The sequence below is a fragment of the Ambystoma mexicanum genome, chromosome 3p, assembly GCF_040938575.1.
Source record: "Ambystoma mexicanum isolate Mex_15411 chromosome 3p, UKY_AmexF1_1, whole genome shotgun sequence".
Taxonomy (NCBI): domain Eukaryota; kingdom Metazoa; phylum Chordata; class Amphibia; order Caudata; family Ambystomatidae; genus Ambystoma; species Ambystoma mexicanum.
Genome location: NC_090925.1, coordinates 1,216,490,679 through 1,216,509,077, shown reverse-complemented (window position 1 = coordinate 1,216,509,077; position 18,399 = coordinate 1,216,490,679). Strand labels below are relative to the sequence as shown.

Sequence of the window (18,399 nt, the reverse complement as noted above, 5' to 3'; positions counted from 1 at the left end):
ACCTCACTAAAATTGGAGATTAGTTCACATGCTGTATGTGTAAACATACCCCCCAGGCCTGCACTGGAGGGAAAGTATGGCTGAGGCACCAAAGTACTCTAGCACCCAATGGGACATCAATGTGATGTATTTACTCTTCTTTGGATTTGTGATTGTGTCAAACAATAAGACGCACAATCAAAGCATGTCCAATGAGAATTGCGATAGAACTATACAATTGCTGCAAACGATGTCCATTTTAGGACACTCCTGCTATGATGCAAATTCCCTGTGACATCACTCCTGAGACATACAATGTGCAGTCCCAGGTGCAGCTTATATAGCCCCCTTTTTCTTAATGCGACACCTGTTCTATTGCAAAGTCATGTCTGACAATGAAGCAGCCTGTAGAGAAATGACTGGCACGTGGTGCTTCGCCTTGCTCTCCACTGCCTCTATTGGTCAATGGCATCTTGTTTGCACTTTCTTTTTAAGGATATGTAAGAAAGCATGGGCTTGGAATGTTCAGCCTTCAACATGTTTGAAACTAACTTCTTTTATAAGCTTTTTCCAACATAGAGTGGTAGATATCTTGGATTCCAGTACAAGGCTTTATAGTTCAAGGTGCAAAGTAATACGTTATAAGGATGCAGCTGTAGCTTGGTTTTGTCTGACATACTGCTTGTTTGGGAAGAATTGTATATTTAGAAGTTCTGCTGTCCCATTTTATGGGATGCCCTAAACAATTTGTTTTCCTTTGGTTTTTTAGGATCATGGACTTTATGTTTGTTTAGAGATACTTCTGCACTGCCGCTGCAACCGTTTCCCCTGTATTGTTCTATGATAGCCCAGAGGGCTCAAAGGGCACATTTTATAAGCAGCCCATTTTGGCCATAGAGTAATTATATTACCCTACAGTGGTGCTGGGGAGTAGGTTGGAGGCAGCTGTGATTTAGTCTTGACGTCACTGGTGGTGCAGCTGATTTTACTGCGTTTGTTGTACAGTGTACCCATACTGCAGCCACTGGGGCACAAATGCATTGTTAAGTCCTCCTCTCAGTAATTGTGTTTTGGGCCACCCTTTTGTTTATGGAAGTCCCAAGGCAGGCCTACAATGCCCGTTGTGCAAATCTGGGCTACTTTTGACCTCAGCACTGCACCCTTTGCAATGGTTTCAACCAATTGAGGCTTATCTCTGTCCACCAGCGCTTTTGTGTGATTGGGGGAATGGCTTAGACTGGGTATATCTAGGAGAGGCCCTGGACATTCCTCAAGTCTGCTGGGGATTTGCTTCAAAGTTGTGCTGTTGAATTTTTAGAACTGAATTTGGAAATACTGGCTGGACATTGTGTTGTGTACCTTAGCTGTGGTTTCATCTTTTGGCTGCAGGACTTCCTGCTTGGGCATTCCCTGTTGTAAATATCTGCCTCCAGATAGCTGACAGGAAGTGAATTCTACCTCTCAGTGGACTTGGAAGAGAGTGATGTCTCCAGAGGCCCCAGTCTCATCCCAGTAGTAGTGAGGTTAGACTCTTCTTCTTCCAAGGGTCAACTTGCTAAGGGGGCTACCCCTACACCTGGAAAGAATACCTGGTCCAAAGGAAAGGGGAAGACTGTGCCTCATGTGCTAGAGCTTTTGACTCCATCTGCTCCAACACTAGAGGGAGGTTTAGAGGGGTAAGATGTCCAAGAAGACTAGGGACTCCTGGAACCTCTACTGAGGACCATGATGCAAAGCCTCCTTTAGGTTCAGTGGGTGAAATCCCCTTGGTGGTCTACTGGAACAGACCCTCTTCTACCAGAAGAAAATCAGGTCCTAAGGGGTCCTTTAAATCCTATAACCTCCAGAGACTGAACCTTACCAGCAAGGCTAAGTTGAAGACCACTCATTCTATAAAGATTGACCATACAGGGCAGTTTAACTGACGTCAATCATTCGACCTATCCCAAAAGGAGTTACTTACCCCATGTCAAAGACTCTGGAAGGGCAGGTGGTAAGATACAATTCCATTTTCAGGGGGTTCCGCTCTCCAATTTCATGGGACCCCTAAAATCTATTTATTTTTTCTCTCTCTCGTTTTCTAGGCTGTTTGACTTCGTTTTTGTGGTAGGGGGACTTACACTGAAACCCCCTGCACTGTAACCTTTTTTTCCTATATTGGAATATAATAAGGGCTTAGTTACAGCTGGTTACAGTCTGGGAATTGGTTATCCCTTGTTAAAGTCTGGGAAGAGGGGGGTGGGGGGTGATAGGGCAGAATCCCATGTTTCCACGGTTCAGCTGTGTCGTTTTATGGGACCCCCCTAAGCTTTTGTTTTTTGTTCCCCTTGGTTTAGTAGAATGTTTGACCTTGTTTGTGTGGTCAGAAAGATACCGAAGCACCTCTGCCACTGCAACCCTTTCTCCTGTATGATACTAGAGTAGTCCATATGGTTTACAGTACAAGGATGTTTTTAAGCCCCCCATTTAAGCTCCAGAGTGATTATATCGGTTCTACTTTTATTTGTCATTGTTACTTTATTCCTGTGCACTTTGTTCACGCACTTTCCTCAATATGCTTTTCACCGTTTTTTTTTATTGGGTTGCCAGTCCCCACTCAAGCCCCCACCCCCACCTCTTTCACACGCATGGCTGGAGGGCGTGCCACACAGCTGTGGTGCTGCATTTTTAGGACCAGGTTTGGCACTCTGTCTGGCACCTGTGGCCTGTAACTCAGCTCCGGTGCCAGCTTCTGGCTGCTGGATACCCTTCCTGGCTGTCCCTCCCTCATCCTCCTCTTGGTCCTCCCCCAACCCCCCTACGCCCCCCCCCACCCCCCGGGTCGGCTGAATGTCCTATACTGGCACCGTTTTTGGGCTGTTTTTCGGAAGCATTCCCACAGCTGCTTGCTGCTGCTTTTATTTTATCCAAATATATTTGCTAGGATTTGCACTGAGTCTGAGCACCTATTATGGTGATTTTCAGTTGCCTTTCCTTCCAACTCTTTCACATGCAGCTTTTTCTCACTCTGGGGCTCTTCACTCACAATTCCTGCCATTCTCTTCCTGCCCAAAGGAAGTGAGCATTTGCGTGCTGGTTCACAAGCAATATTACTGTTTATCCACCCTTTCCAAAAAATATAATCCCCTTTCCTGCTCCTCGAGCACTCATTTTAATCATATCCAAAATCCGAATGTTCTTTTCTTTATCATTACATACCTCCCTAGAATATTTTCACACGCAATAGAGTTTGCCCTTTTAAATCGGAGGGCAGTACTGGTGATGTGAGGAAAACCCAGCTGCCAGACACCACTGCAGGTCAGGACTTATCTGTGAAGGTAGTACAACTATAACATGCAAATTGTTTATTTCGAATATTTTCATATTACAATTACATTTAATGTTAATACAAAGTTTAAGTCTGAACTTTCCAAATTCGTTATAACAAAATGAAAACACTGTTCATGTGATGGGAATCGCGCTTTAGTATTGATGCACAATAGAAATAAACTCAAATGAAGTGTAATTGAAGTTAAAAATCCCAAATCAGGCTGCCTGAAAGCAGTTTCACACCACACTTACATATCGTTTATCATTTACCAGGATCGCAATAATAATGAGACATTGCAGCAGGCCTACACGCGGGGGTACAAGAACAATAAGACATTAGCAGCAACTTGAATGGGTAAACTGGATCATTAAAGTTCAATGTAATAATACTCCTGTAATAGATATCTCTCAGCAATATAAGAACGATGAGGGACCTTCCTAGGCACATTGAAAATGTGTGCCTGATTCTCATTGCTAACCTCATATAAGATAAAAGCACCCAGGCCTCTGCTGGCAAGGACGGCATCAGTGAATAATCGCGCCATGGTCTACATTCCAGCCACAGACAGGCCACATACTTAGTACAATGCAAAAGATGTCTATTGATTAGCTGAGTTATGGTGGTTTTCTCATTTCCCTACATGCTTTCCCATAGCAAAGCTGGGCCAATTAGCAGCTGATCTTCTAATAAATGCCTACCAAGTTCTCTAAGTGTTGTGTAATTCGGAAATGGTTGGTTACCTGTTAACCCACTGTTTAAAGAAGAGGTTCTCTTGTATCTGAAATTATGTTGTCCTATGAAATGCCCATGTCCCTTCTCTATAAGTGGCTACTGCTTTGGCTTTGCCGTCGCGCACCCTTAGCCTCATAGCCATAGCCATGGGTTGAGCTTTATAGGTATTCCCAGATGAATAGCTTGGAACAGTCTTGAAGCAGTTTTTGTCTTAGGGACTTGCCCATATAGCCTACGGGTAAAAGGAATAACTTGATATCCAAAGGTTGGTACGCTGTGACAATCTTAGTGTATAAAGACTGGTAGCTTAATTTCCCTTGCAGTAGTTTGGAAATACATCACTGCAAAAATTGTACTTTAAATCCAGCTTTGCCATAAAAGTAGTGTACAGGTTAATTATTTTCTGTACATATAGAGGGGTTATTGCAATGAGGTCAGTAGTGTCTGCGTAGGCAAGGACCACTATTGAGACTCCGTCTAAATGTGGGGCATAAGTCTCGCCATTAAGTAAGCATTCCATTCACAGGGAACCATGAGATACCTTCTCTCTCACTAGCATGTCTTTCAGATTCCTTATTTTCTTATTGCAACATTATTACACTCTTACAAATTCCCTCAGGACACTTCAAATCAGCCAAACACTGCCATGTCTTGTCTGCGTTCACCACATCAAAGACAGTGGGCAGATGCCTGGAGGCCACATAAACCTTCTATCTTCATAGAGATAGTGGGTGATGTTATAAGAAAGAGGTTTGGGGCCAGCTCATTTGCTCCTAAGCTATCCCGAAATCGTACTTTGAGTTCTATCCACACTGGGATGCTTGCCAAGAGCCCTACTAAAGATCTCAAGCTGTGTGTCAGCCAGTGGAAGTGCTCTGTACACCGAGGGAATCGGTGCACTACCCTTTTCATACTTAGGGAATATTATGATCCGACTCCATGAATCTGGGTTTCTATTCCAAGCAATCATTGCATTCAAACTACTTTCAAGTAAGGAGGACCACCAATCTTGAGTAATCTTAAGGAGCTATGCAGGAATACTGTCTGACCCAGGACTTTTATTTAAAGCCTGTTTCACAACAGCTGCTTGGATCTGCTCTATGGTGAAACCCTACACCACCTCTGCAAGCATCCCCCTGCTGCGTTTGCTAATGCTACACCTTCTTCAGATGGTTCTAGATCATCGTTTGTTCCTCCTTCATGTATGGAAATGAAGTGAGACATGCACACCACACTTTGACATTAGTCCCAATATTATATGAATTTGGGGCCAACTCCCTGTCCCCACGCCTTCCTTCTATGCCACGCCTGCGCTGTCCTCTCTAGTTCTATCGATGCTGGATCTTCAGTGCTCCTGCTTTGCTGATCTTCAGCTGGTGTGCGCGGGAAAGCCGCCATGGCTGTTGCATGCATCCCATCCCATAAACACAAAACACACACACACCACAAGTCTTTTCCATCCAGGGGAAGCACTTGCATTGTATATGAGGTGTCGGGATTATATTCCTGAAAATGTAACTTCCCTATATTTCCCTAATTATTTCCAATGTGTCTAAAATAGCTTGGTTACAGCCGCGAGGTTCCTCCCACCTGCCACTTTCCCGAGTGCTGATCATTTGCAGTAGAGTTTTGAATGACTTGTAATGAAATAGCAGAGCGCTCGTGAAACACAAGCTGAATAAGTCGTTCTTAGGTTGAGCACTTCCCGGGATCAGCTCCATCATTTTGCCAGTGGGCGAAACTCACAGCGAGAAGCTTATTGATGAGGGACCAATCCACACTGATATAACATTGCACACTATGGGCATGTCTTTGGGGGGGGGGGTGTATTTCTGTCCAGAGAAATCGCAACGTGACTCTTACTTACCACGGGGGGCAAGCGGGTACGTGTGAGTTATTGTTATGAAGCAAACACAACTTTGGAATGGTGGGCAAACTCCGCCCATCAGAAAAATCACAGCAAAGAGCTACGTTTTTGTGCATGTTTTAATAATGTCAAAGGGCCATTCAGAGTGATCCCCACACGACTCCCTGCTGAAAGGTCTACTAGACCATTCTAAGCGCCTCAGCACTGTGCCATTTTGCAGGTCAGATTGGCACAGCAAGGTCCTCTTAGGAAGGATGTGTTTTTGATCGAGCCTTCATCTGTGTGTCCAAGCATTGTGGGATGCAGTTCCATTATATGTGTTATAGATTTAGCTCTGCCACGGGAAAACACATGCGAGACCGTTGTACTGATGTAGAATGTGTGCTCTTAGCTTCTTGTGCTTTTGGGGTGATGCACTAGTATTCCAGCGCAGGAACCTTCCAATGAGTCTCCCCTTCTCTTCTGCTTCTTTTGCAGGCTATGCTCCGGTGACTGGGATGTGCCATCCCGTGCGAAGCTGCACCTTGAACCACGAAGACGGATTCTCCTCTGCGTTTGTGGTGGCTCATGAAACGGGGCATGTGTAAGTGGCACGGAGCACTCATGCCTCAGCGCGTTGCTGTACACGCGGCCTAGGCTGCAAGAGACGCTAGGGTCATCTGAAAGTAGGCATGTGTGCACAGGTACACAGTAAGAAGCAGCGTGATGATGTAATGAACGCTAGATGGATGTAATTCAAAGTGTAAAGAACGCACTAAAAAATGCTGTCTGAGGTTTGCAATTACAACATTAACCTCCTAATTCTGTACTGTCTCTTTAGTCTTGCACGGAAGATATATATATTTCTTTCAATGAAAATAAAATTATGTTTGTACGCAATTTAGCTGCTAGGTACTCAACCAAGCATTTCCGAAGGTATGATGCAGTACTTGAAGTTTAAAAAAAAATCAACAGCACAGCTGCTAAATAAACCTACAATAAATAGCCTTCATCGCATAATGTCATTCCATTACTTCAAATACTGAGAAAATACTTAACACACATTGGGCCTCATTACGAGTTTGGCGCAAAGGGATACCGGGCACCGGTAAGGGCACTGGTACCGGTAATCCCTTACCGCTCTATTCCGAGTACCCTTAGCGGGTCCCTCCCTTAACACCTGGTTTTACCCGGCGTTAAGGACGGGAATCGTTAAGGGACTTTAGAGCTAATAACGGTACCGCAATTTGCGGTACGGTTATTAGCGCCTTCCCATTGAGCCCTATGGGGGCTCAAATGGGAATGGGGAATGTCTTTTTTAATGGGGACTTACCGGTCCCGCAATGGTCGGAATAGACCGGTAAGTCCCCATTGAACGAGGGCAGACTCGGTACCGGTATTGGAGGTAGTCATGGCGCTAGTACATAGAAGGTACGGGATGGGGCAAATAAGTTATGTTTAGACCAATAGCCTTCAATAACAAATGCAATCTCAACTCATAACTAGGTCATAATTTACCACTATTACCGCCTTCATAATGAGGAAATCCAGTCAGTCCCGAGGAGAGGGTTGTAGCAGGTCTTATCTATCAGCCCGAACCCAAGGTATGGGCTCGAGATGAAGCCAAGGGCGCTTAGGCAGGATAAGGGACGATAACACCTGTTACAGCCCTCTCCCACGGGGACGTAATTCCATTATAATATGGGCTAAATGCATGTTATGAGCAAAAGGAAACGGTTGGAAAAGGTGCTCAATACATTGGAGGGGGCCTTGTCTGGGTGGCATGTTGTCTGGCAGAGATGGTGAGGGTTAGGCGGAATGTTTCGAGAGAAACACCAAGCTTTGTAACAGTGGTGAAGGCCCTCTGCCGACCCATTGCTCACAATGGTCACAGCAGCAGGTGAGTGTTATATGTAAGCTCTACAGACCCTCACTGACGGGTGTCAAGGACTCTGAAGACTGAGCTAAAGGCCAAAGCATGAGGTCCGGGTCTATACATCTATTGCAATTCGCTTTTGCTATTAAAATGAACATAGGCGTGCACTGGACTGTGAACAGTACTTGAATCTTCAAGGCAGTCCCAGGTATATGGCTGTGGGTACGCTACGAATTGCCGCCAGTAGATCTGGAACATAACGTAATGTGCAATCTGTGGCCTATATGAGTCTGCACACTATGCCAGCCCCTATAGCTCACAGATTGTCCAATGATGGGTCTGCATGAACCTTCCAGGGTTTATAATTAAGAATTATAGACTTAGTCCAAGGGCTTTACCGGGTGCCATCAGCCATGAAGACCGAGTTATGGGCTCAAGCACAGTGATGACATTATGGGCCCCTGACACAAGGTGGATGTGGTGAATAAGGCCATTTTAACCACATCCCACTCGACAGTATAAAGTACATATGTGATAAGTGCAACAGCCAAATACCTTGCAACTGCCCAGGTGGATGCAGCACATAGAATACACCTTTGCAGCTGCGTTGAGCTGGCTGTAGGGGTGCGCGGCGCTGCTGCTAGCATTGGTATGTAGTGTTCTGAGCAATCTGGGAGATGTACAAGCCATTCTATGCTTCCTATAGCCTTCTGAGGTTGCCACGAGAACACTAAGTGAACATTCCAATGGTTATAATATAGCAATGAGCCCCCATTCCGGAGGCTTCACCAGGTAGTATTGGGCTGGGGCTAAAATATGCGAGGGCCTTAATACTGGTCCCAGGTGCCGTTACCACCCGGTGAAGCCCCCAGAATGGTTCCTAATTGCTATTAGCTCCCCAAGGCTTACCCCCAGGGTGCAAACAGCAATGCATTTCTGTGAGTAAACGGGTCACGGGGAGCACGCACCTATTGATTCACACAAAGGCAACCAATTCCTCACATAGCATGGCCACCATTTAAAATGGAGGGTGAGGCTCCGTGCTTGGCACCTTTTCCATTTTCATAGCGCCCATGTATGGAGGGTGAGGTGTGATGGCTTGGCGATACCACATCAGGTGAGTGGCAGGTGGCTGGAGACGGAGCAGGATGGTGTGGGAACTGCTGGAGGATGTAGTTGGGAATGGGGTTGTGACGGGCCAGCCGATAGATAGAGCAAGGAGTAGAAGGGAAGATGGCGGCAGATGTCTCCACTACTCAGGTTGCTCCGAATCCGGGCTTGGATCTTAGTATTCAGCCCGGGTTTGAATCAATCTGATTGGTGGACGCACCTGCCGAGGGTGCTAATGCTTGTTTAATGCTGGTACCACAACACAACAAATATATGATAAGTGAAGATGTGGTAAAAACCTTATTAGACCTTCAGTTGAATATTCTATGTTTTGTAGCTTGTCATATTGCATAAATCTACACATGAAACCAATAGTCTTCTCTATACTAGTCCCTGTAATTATGAGGTTTCATCACAGGTGTATGCTGGTTTCAGAAAGAGAAAACAGAGTTTAATATGCAAAGTAAGTAAGCAGGCACATCCAGCAATGCACAGGACCGCGTTCCCAGATTGGCCAAAGCCATGTTGTCCATGCAAGCAATGTGGGAGAGTGGAAATACGATCATCCCTGCCCTCCATGGCTTGACCCGTCCTTTTCCCCCATCCCAGTCTAGGCATGGAGCATGATGGCCAGGGAAACAGATGTGGGGATGAAGTCAGAATGGGCAGTATCATGGCGCCGCTCGTGCAAGCAGCCTTCCATCGCTTCCACTGGTCCCGCTGCAGCCAACAGGAGCTGAACAGATATCTGCAGTGAGTAGCTCTGGAGGCTATCATTCTTTTCCTTTCTCACAGAAATCACCTGCGCGTTGAGTGTAACAAAAGCAATGTTATTTCAAGGTATGTTAGGGTATGCTATGAATATTGTTGTGTAGTTCTTAAATTGGGAATGGATATCAAAACACAGACGTCAAACAAATGAAGTTAGAGCATCTTTCATGAGATTCAAACCGGATGTGTGCAGGGATGTTCTATTTTAAGATCATGTGGCCTGGAATGGCACAGTGGGTGCTTAGAATTCCTCAAGCTCAAGAGGAAAGTATTTCAGATTTCATCTCCCGTGACAAAGAATTGGGCTCCCCCGTGGTCAAATTATTCTAGGAATTGTTTATTATTTTATTATATGAATTTTAACATTTTTGTAACGTCCAGACGCAGGGGTATCACGGTGTTCGGTGCAATAAGTAGGCAAAAAGGGTACATTCGAAACAGTCATTAGATAGGATAGCTCAGGGGCAACGTGCTCGCCTTGGAAGCAAGATGACACAGAGCAACACAGGTCCGATCCCTCGGTCCGCACTTAGAAGCCACTGGTATTAAGCTTGTTATAAGTAACCTCTCATATCATATCATGTTAACCATTGATTCCGGTGTTACTCATATTTATCAAAGAGCCGCATTTTTACGAGCTTTTTGAAGGTAGTGTAAGATTGTTTGTTTCTGATGGGGGTAGGCAAAGAGTTCCAGAGAGAAGGATCCATAAGGCAGGAGTTGACACTGCTGGCTCTTTTCTTCTTGAAGCGAGGAGTGACCGGCAAGGTGCAGGAATTGGATCTTAGCATACGCACTCAGAGGTTTTGAGTAATACAAATGTTGAGGTACAGGGGAACCTCCTTGTAGATACATCGGTGCGCTATAGTCAACGTTTAAATGTTTATTGAATATATTGGGAAGGACAGCATGTAGGGTTGAGTGGGTAAGCAGAGCCTAAGCCTAATTTGTGAATTTCAGCTTCAAAAGTAAACATTAAATCTTGAAACATTACGTGATGCAGTTTGGACTTTGGGATTTTATTCAGTTTTCGATTTGTTTGCAGCCTCAATACTGAAGTTTTGTGAGGCCCTGGTAAGCATACCTGATTGTATATGGAAGCGAGTCTGTATTTGTAAGAACAATGTAACTTGAAGTGGTTTTAATTGAAAGCATAATAATGGAAAGTGAGCAGCGCAGATCCTCCCAGAATGTTTGTAAACAGAGATTTCTATAATGGAGAATGTGATATCACGTGCAATCAGTAATTTCATTAGACTAGACACACAGGGCACATCAATGGGATGGGCGCTTATCACACCTAGCCATTCCATTGGATGGTATCTTCTGTAAGCACACACGGATGGGCAATATATTTCAATATGCTTAGGAATAAAAAGAAAAGTAGGTAGTCAACCCAATACGATCCAGAGTATGAGGTGTTTACGCCCTTGACTATAGCCTCACAATTTACCCTGTCCTGATGAACTCCAAAACCCAAGGTGTTACGTGAGCTAACTTTTGGCTACAAGGGAAATGGGGAAACTAGTTGTAAAAACCCAAATGAGTGGCGGTAGTGAATGGGCCGGTGCACTCTCCTCCTCTGCAAAGCTTGAACATTAGCATCATAGTTTTCAGCTGTGAAAGGAGGGACACCTTCAAGTAACTCCATAATGAGGGAAAACAGCCACTGAACTACACTGTGGTGCCATACTGTGAGTGCAAGCATAGGCTGCTTACTATGATATGATATGATATGTCATTTATAACGTGCTTGTACACAAGTGTTTCTAGGTGTAACAAGACAAGGAAGGGGAGACAAAGGGAGGACAAAACAAACAATCTTACTTGGCCATGTGTCATTCAGATCCTGCACGTTCGAGGGGGAAGGGAGAGGAGAAGTGCCACGGGAGGTAGGTGGGAGAGTGCAATAGGCAAGCTCAAGTAGGTGCGGCCTGGGTGGCTGGCTCAGTAAGTGCAAGGAGGCAGGGGACTGTAGGGTTGCAGATACAGTCTCTAAATGCATGGGAGGCCCGGAGGTAGTGCAAGGGTCTACTGATCATGAAGGAGCCTGGTGCCGTTAAGGTTCAGGCAGGGGAGCGAGAGAGAGAAAGCCAAAGCGAAAAGGAAGGTCTTGATTTGATTCCGGAACCTTAGATGGTCCTGCTCAAGTTTGAGAGAGGCAGGGAGCCTGTTCCAGAGGGAGGCCCCAGCTGAGGACAGAGATCTACCCCCACACTGTGCCTGGAGAAGCGTCTGACCCTCAGAGAGTTGGAGGTGGATGATCGGAAGGCTCATGATGGAAAATGCTTAGGAAGAGAGAGTTGGATGTAGTGTGGTTCCCGGCCCTAGACAAGTACTATGTACTTGAGGGCTTCAGTCTGATCCGGGGGCTGCATAAGAAGGCTACACTTGTGTATAGGCGCGTTATAAATGTTATATCATACCACAATGTAGGAGAGCACTAGGTATGCAGAACTCTTATCCTTGCCTATTCCCTCTCATCTTCTGCAGACCCAGCCCCTTCCCTTTGCCCCACCTATACTTTTCCTAGGCTCTGTTAAGTGAGTAGTTGAACATATTGGTGATGTATGAGTCACAAACAAATAAAAGATTTTAAAAATCCATTTTGTTTTCATTCAACACACAATACAGATATCGGGCTTAAATCAGATATGAAGGGCCTGCTAAACACAAGATGTCTTATTGCATGTTATGTTATCCTGCTTAAATGTATTCCATGCTCTTCTGCCAAGTGCATGGTCTCCAGGTGCTCTGGGGATCTGAAGGCTAGTGAGAAGAGAAGGGGAAATGTATGTTAGCTTTACTGTGGAATTGAAGTGTGCAGACTGAACATGTTATATGATATGCTAGTTTATTTCTAACGCGCTTAATACCCAGAAGTTTCTAAGCGCAGACCCAGGGATCGAACCTGTATTGCTCCATGCCGTCTAGCTTCCAAGGCGAGCACATTGCCCCTGAGCTACCCTCCCGAGACGAACATACCCGGTGCTCTGCATGTAGGGCAGATGCTGGGTGTTCTGTGTCGAGCATCTAGAGGCTTTTATGCCTAGAGTGGAGCTTTGTGCGGCCGTGGTGCTAGGATATACTGGCTGGGGCTGTGATATGTCAGTTGGATGGAGAGGCATAGTGCTTTGACGTTTTATGTATCTTTATAGGGTTGTTCAATTGCCATGTATGCATGTCTTAGTTGGTATCCATCTTGTTTGCTAGAACATAGGATTGTGTGTGTTAGTATGGGGAGCAGTCAACGGAGACCTTCAGGCAAACAATCTTGAAGCCACGTATAATAATAATAATAATAATGTATGATTTGTATAGCGCTTTTAATGTAGGTGCTTTACATAGAGCATTTGTATATATAATGATCTGTATTACACGATCTAAGTTGGCACTCGTTTTATCGACCGCAGAAAGATAAAAGGCTGATTGACGCTGCTGGGATTCGAACCTGCAACCTGCAGTTCACAAATAGATTGCAGCAGCGAGCCTTTGACACGCTGAGGTATCTTACCCTCTATAGCAAATCAAAAAAAGGCAAAGCAATTGCGAAATAGGCATGACTAGAAGTGAAAGACACAATAAATAATTATATGTCATAGCTGCGCATGAAAAAGACCCAACAATGCAGCTGTCATTTCACTTTTTCATTTTCTCACTGTCAACACACTCTCTATGTCCCTCCCTTTGAAACAGATTCGTTTTACCAGGTGCGGAACACGCATCTGGGAATTGGCAGATGAAGGGAGAAGGCAGTCTGGGAACTCCAGTCATTACCATAAGCTTCACGCGAAAAAAAGTATGGGTGTCATGATCGTTTGGCTGAGAGAAAGGCTGCCTGGGTTATGAAAACCGCATATGGCCATTTTGCCTTATGTTGGTTGGAAGGCTGGGAGCCAACTGAACCCTCACGCTAGCTTGCCAGGCGCTGTGCTCATTGTGATTGTTGGGTTTTTTGCCCATCAGAGCAATGCCTGTCTCGCAATGAATGGTATCTCTAAGATGTTTGTCAGCTGATCGTGGAAGGGGTCAGAAACCCTGGACTTTTATCTCATTGGACTACTCCAAAGGTTCCCACAAGCCTCTAACCCCTTTCACACCGCACACACTGCCACAGACCTCCCGCCCTCTCATCTTGTTTTGAGACAGTTCCATGACTTCGGCTTTGAGAATAGTGGTGAATTCCTGCAGGGCGTTTGTCATGTGGAGGCAATGGGACAAGAGCAGGAAAGGTAAAAGGTGGAGTGTGGAGTCCTCAAAGTGTCCCACAAAGCTGGCTGTGCCATCCCTTGAATGAAAAGGGGTGCCAGGGCTGCAGCAATGTGAACAGAAGCATCTTGCAGGTGAAAGGAGGAGGCTTGTGGGGTTGGATGAGAAGCTCTTGCCTGCACACTGCTGGACCTTCAGATCCGCATAATACGGCATTCCCTTAACACACAGGCCATGCATAGCGCCCAACCTTACCTTTGCCTCTTCAGTGCAGTTTCTCCCTTTTGTCTTTACATGCTTTCCTTTTTTGTGATAAGCAGAAATGGCGTGTTCTCCAGCTTTGCCCATCCTTCTGCACATATCCTGCCTTCTCGTGACACACAGGCCCTACCTGCTCTTCAGCTTTACTCTTGCCCCTTCAGTCCCATGAGTCTCTTTGTTTTGTACATAGTCTGCCATTTTTTAACTCAGAACCTTCATGTTTTGTCCGCATGGGGTTTTTCCTACATATCCTAATCTTGACCATATGAGGTCAGAAACCAGCCGGGCAACTGAGAACTATGCCTAATGTCTAATTTTTCTGTATTTCTATCTTCATTGCTTGATACATTGGCACGTTTTATTTGAACAGCAAACTTCATGTTGAAATTATAAATGGTTGTTGTTCCGCTGTAATTACTTCAACATTTTCACTAAAAAATATAATTCTTTTTGAAAGCACAAATGGTCCGTGTTCTGTTGTAATCACTTTAACATTTTCCACTAGGAAATGCATTCTGTATCAAAACTGTGTTGAAAATTATACATATGAATAAGAAATATTTGCTTTTTACTGACAAGGCTGTTGTCTCCAACAATGGCTTCATAAAAACCAGCTTGCACCCAAATTAGGGATGCAACTCCTTTAAACCATAGAGGGAAGGACAACCCCCTAGGCACATGTGGTGTCACCTCACCGGAATGTTGAATTTATTTTATTTATTTATATAGCGCACCAAACCCAAAGGTACCTAGGCGCTTATGCTTAAGAGATTGGTTACAGTGCTTATGGTTACATGTCAGAGTAAGTACAAAGTAGTTACAAACATAAAGTGCAATATTGCAGGCAGGAGGAGCAGACGGTAGATACATAGCGAGAGTGCAACAGGTTTCAAGTGGGCACAACCCCATGTTGCAGGGCGGCTACAGTGCACAAATGCAGAAAAGTGAATCAAGTGGGCACATTTGAGGCGCCTAGCCCATGTTGCAGGGCGGCCACAATACAAAAATGCAGCAGGCACGTGGGCAAAGCGAGGACAATTGGATGCAGGATACCGTCGCATGGGCACATACGCACAAACAAAGGGGGTAGCTGGAAGCAAGAGAACAGTCACATGCACTAGAATTACTCAAGGATGTGTTCAGAAAGCATACAGTGAGCAGACAGGGGCCTACCTCGTGGGCCTTCGAGGCGGGCCAGCATTCGCCTGCCAGCTCGCCTGATTGGTGCAAAAGAAACAGGCGAGCACCAATCGCAGGCAGACAGATGAAGGGCAAGTGAGACAAACGCAGCAGCAAACATAGAAAAACAGCGGCCATGATGGAAGAGGCCGGTGTGGGCCCAACAGCGTGGTGGATTGCACCCTGGAAGTGCAGTGCTGCAGATTGCTGTGGCCACAAGCACTAAATTGTGCATTATTCTTGATGCCGTTTGAATGAACACAATTCTGGATGGCGTCGCATCACAATGTCGTATCCCCCACGAAACAGCCCAGAGGGCTTATCTTTGTTGCAGGTGGTGGGTGGGTTGGATTCCAGGGCCTCCAGGCCACGAGACAGCACAGGGACCATCAGTCCAAAGCAGTGAAATGAAAGGAGAAGGCCGGTCCGGAGTGCCTACCTCGCAGCCCTTGGAGACGGGCCGGCATTCGCCTGCCGGCTCACCTGATTGGGGCAAAAGAAGCAGGCGAGCACCAATCACAGGCAGCCATGCGAAGGGCAAGTGAGACAAACGCAGGTGCAAACAAAGAATAGCGGCCATGATGGAAGAGGCCGGCGTGGGCCTAACACAGTGCTGGGTTGCAACCTGGAAGTGCAGTGCTGCAGATCGCTGTGGCCACGAGCACTAAATAGTGCATTATTCTTGATGCCTTGTGAATTAACACAATTCTGGATGGCGTCGCATGACAACGTTGTATCCCCCATGAAACAGCGCAGAGGGCTTACCTTGGTGGCAGGTGGTCGGTATTCCACGCCACGAGACAGCAAGGGGACCATCAGGGAAGTCCAAAGCGTTGAAATGAAATATGCACAATTGTACCACATTTTCACTTATACATACTGTAACCTGGAAACAAGTGAAAAAGACAACGTGACTGACAATTGTTGCCAAAATAAACAGCATCATTAATGATCATTTGTTAGCAGCCTTCTTCACACTTTTATTGAAAGATGGGTGTGTCTGTGAACGAATCGCCTCCACAGTTGAGGCATCCTCTTCCTTGTTGCTCACTCATTGGCATAGAGATACAATCTGCATTGATGTTATCCGCAGACGGCTCAATGTCCTCATCAGTACTGTCCTTGGGCAGCACTCTACCAGTGGCCAGCATGTTACACTGTGTTCCTGTGCCCTCCAGATCACCGAGTGCTTGCAGACAGGCACTGTTGGTTTCAACAGCATCGTTAAGGCCTCGGCTCCTGGCAACTATTTCCTTCATAGCTGCCATTATTTGGTGATTGTGCTCTAGACATTTTAAACTAGTTGCTCAGCCAATGTGACACGCAGCCAACGCCATCAACTAGCGAGCACCAATACGAGGGTCCCTAATGCTTTGCTAGTTTGACATGCTGTTTGGGCTGACACCCCACTTTCATCCGAGCAACACTCTGCTATTCGGAGCTGCACTGGTTGGCATTTCTTGTCTACTGTGGCAGTTCCTCAATGAGTAGCGACTCATTTTGCTGCTCCAGCACTTGACCTCCCCAATTCCATCTTCCTTTGGCACAAATTGTAGGTAAATTACATCATAAATGGTATTCTAAAGATTACCTGGGGCAGCCTATCCCCCTGTTGGTCTACTCCCAATGCCCCCATGTCCAGCCCCTCTGACACAGGTGGACCACCTGTCTGGGAAGGGAAGAATACTAGAGCATGAACGTGCTCCTTGACAAATAAATGCACATGAACAAATTGCCACTTCTGCCTGTCAGTGCTCCTCAGTGGCCATGAATGCCAAACATGCACACATATTACACTGGGCTTTACTTGCCATCATGTGCACCTATCACCACCCCTTCCTTTACATGCCATTGTTTGCCCATTAGGCACTAAGTGGACACACTTGAATGACCCATTTTGCCCACTACCTTTTCTGCCAGTGCACTCCATTATACTCCCATCTGACCCCACATGTATCCATCCTTGTCATTCCCTTAATTTCACTATTTGGCAGATGATCTGAAACGCATAGTTCAGAGCCTTCCTGCAGTGTATTCACTCCCCCAATGCCTCAGGGTCCATATTTGCCAGAACCTTTTTGCTCTGTTGGGCTGAACTTTGGTTCATATTGTGAGCCTGCTCCCTTTGTTCTTGAATCCTCTGTCGCTTGCTGGTGGATCTTGCTCACTCTGTGCTGATGTCTCCTACCATCTCTTCTTCATCTCATCAGTGTGTTTCAGAATGTGGTGGACATAGAGCTGCCCTCCTTTGCAAGGTTCTCCCAAATGCGGGTCTTTATTCCAAGTGGAGTTGAGCATAGGGCCCTTTGGATAACGTGCATGCAATGGATGGGGATGCGGAATGACTCTGACAATAAATAATCGAGCCATCTCAGGAAGATGGCAAAGGTTGCCGTTTTATTAACAATTATCTAAAACAGTGAGTTACAAAGGACATCTACGGACGTTCGCTCGAGCTCTCAGTGCATTTCTCATGAAAACAGTTTTATGTACGAAAAATATGTCAGACATGACGCCATACTACATGGCAAATAAGAAAAACCTATGAGGGGTTGTGATTGGTTGAAGGGACACATCTCAGGACACTTTATATAAGGGGTGGGATTGTGATTGGATGTCTATTGTCAAGTGGACAACTTATGCCTACCTCTAAAACATTTCATCTTAAACACTATTAAGTACACAGTATATAATTGGTGCTCAAACTATAAGGTCCTTCGTTATATGGCCCTCTATAATTGGTTGGTACGCTTATGCCATGTCTGGAACATTCGGTTCACTTAGCAGTACGCAAGCTCAGACCCAGGTGCCAGGAGGTGGTCTTGACTTTACCTCCCCACCCAATTAGCCCATCATCTCTCATCACCCATGCCTTCTGCCATGGAGATTGTCTTTGAACTCGGTCTTGCAGAGTATTCTTGTCTCTGGAAATATAAGGGAGTGCGAGCATGCACTATAGTTGTGCTCAGACTCCATGCTCAACTCTATTTCCATCCTTGGCTCACGTGACAAGAGACCACGATTTGGTCAGTTTTGCAGCATTTAAATGTCTTAAATTAATAAAACTTTGCATGCTTGGTGTTCTTTCTTTGCACCTCAACAAAGGATGATTCAGCTTCCCACGTT

At 45.6% G+C, this 18,399-nt stretch overlaps 1 protein-coding gene across 2 annotated transcripts in view; it reads left to right on the top strand.

Moving 5' to 3' along the window:
- Positions 1-18,399, top strand: part of ADAMTS2 (ADAM metallopeptidase with thrombospondin type 1 motif 2) — a 2,237,498-nt gene that overhangs the window by 1,234,585 nt on the left and 984,514 nt on the right. For both annotated transcript variants that reach the window (XM_069652661.1, XM_069652662.1), the window contains exons 7-8: positions 6,366-6,471; positions 9,463-9,606. In XM_069652661.1, the coding sequence (XP_069508762.1) occupies positions 6,366-6,471; positions 9,463-9,606 (250 nt within the window). The remainder of the gene's footprint in view (positions 1-6,365; positions 6,472-9,462; positions 9,607-18,399) is intronic.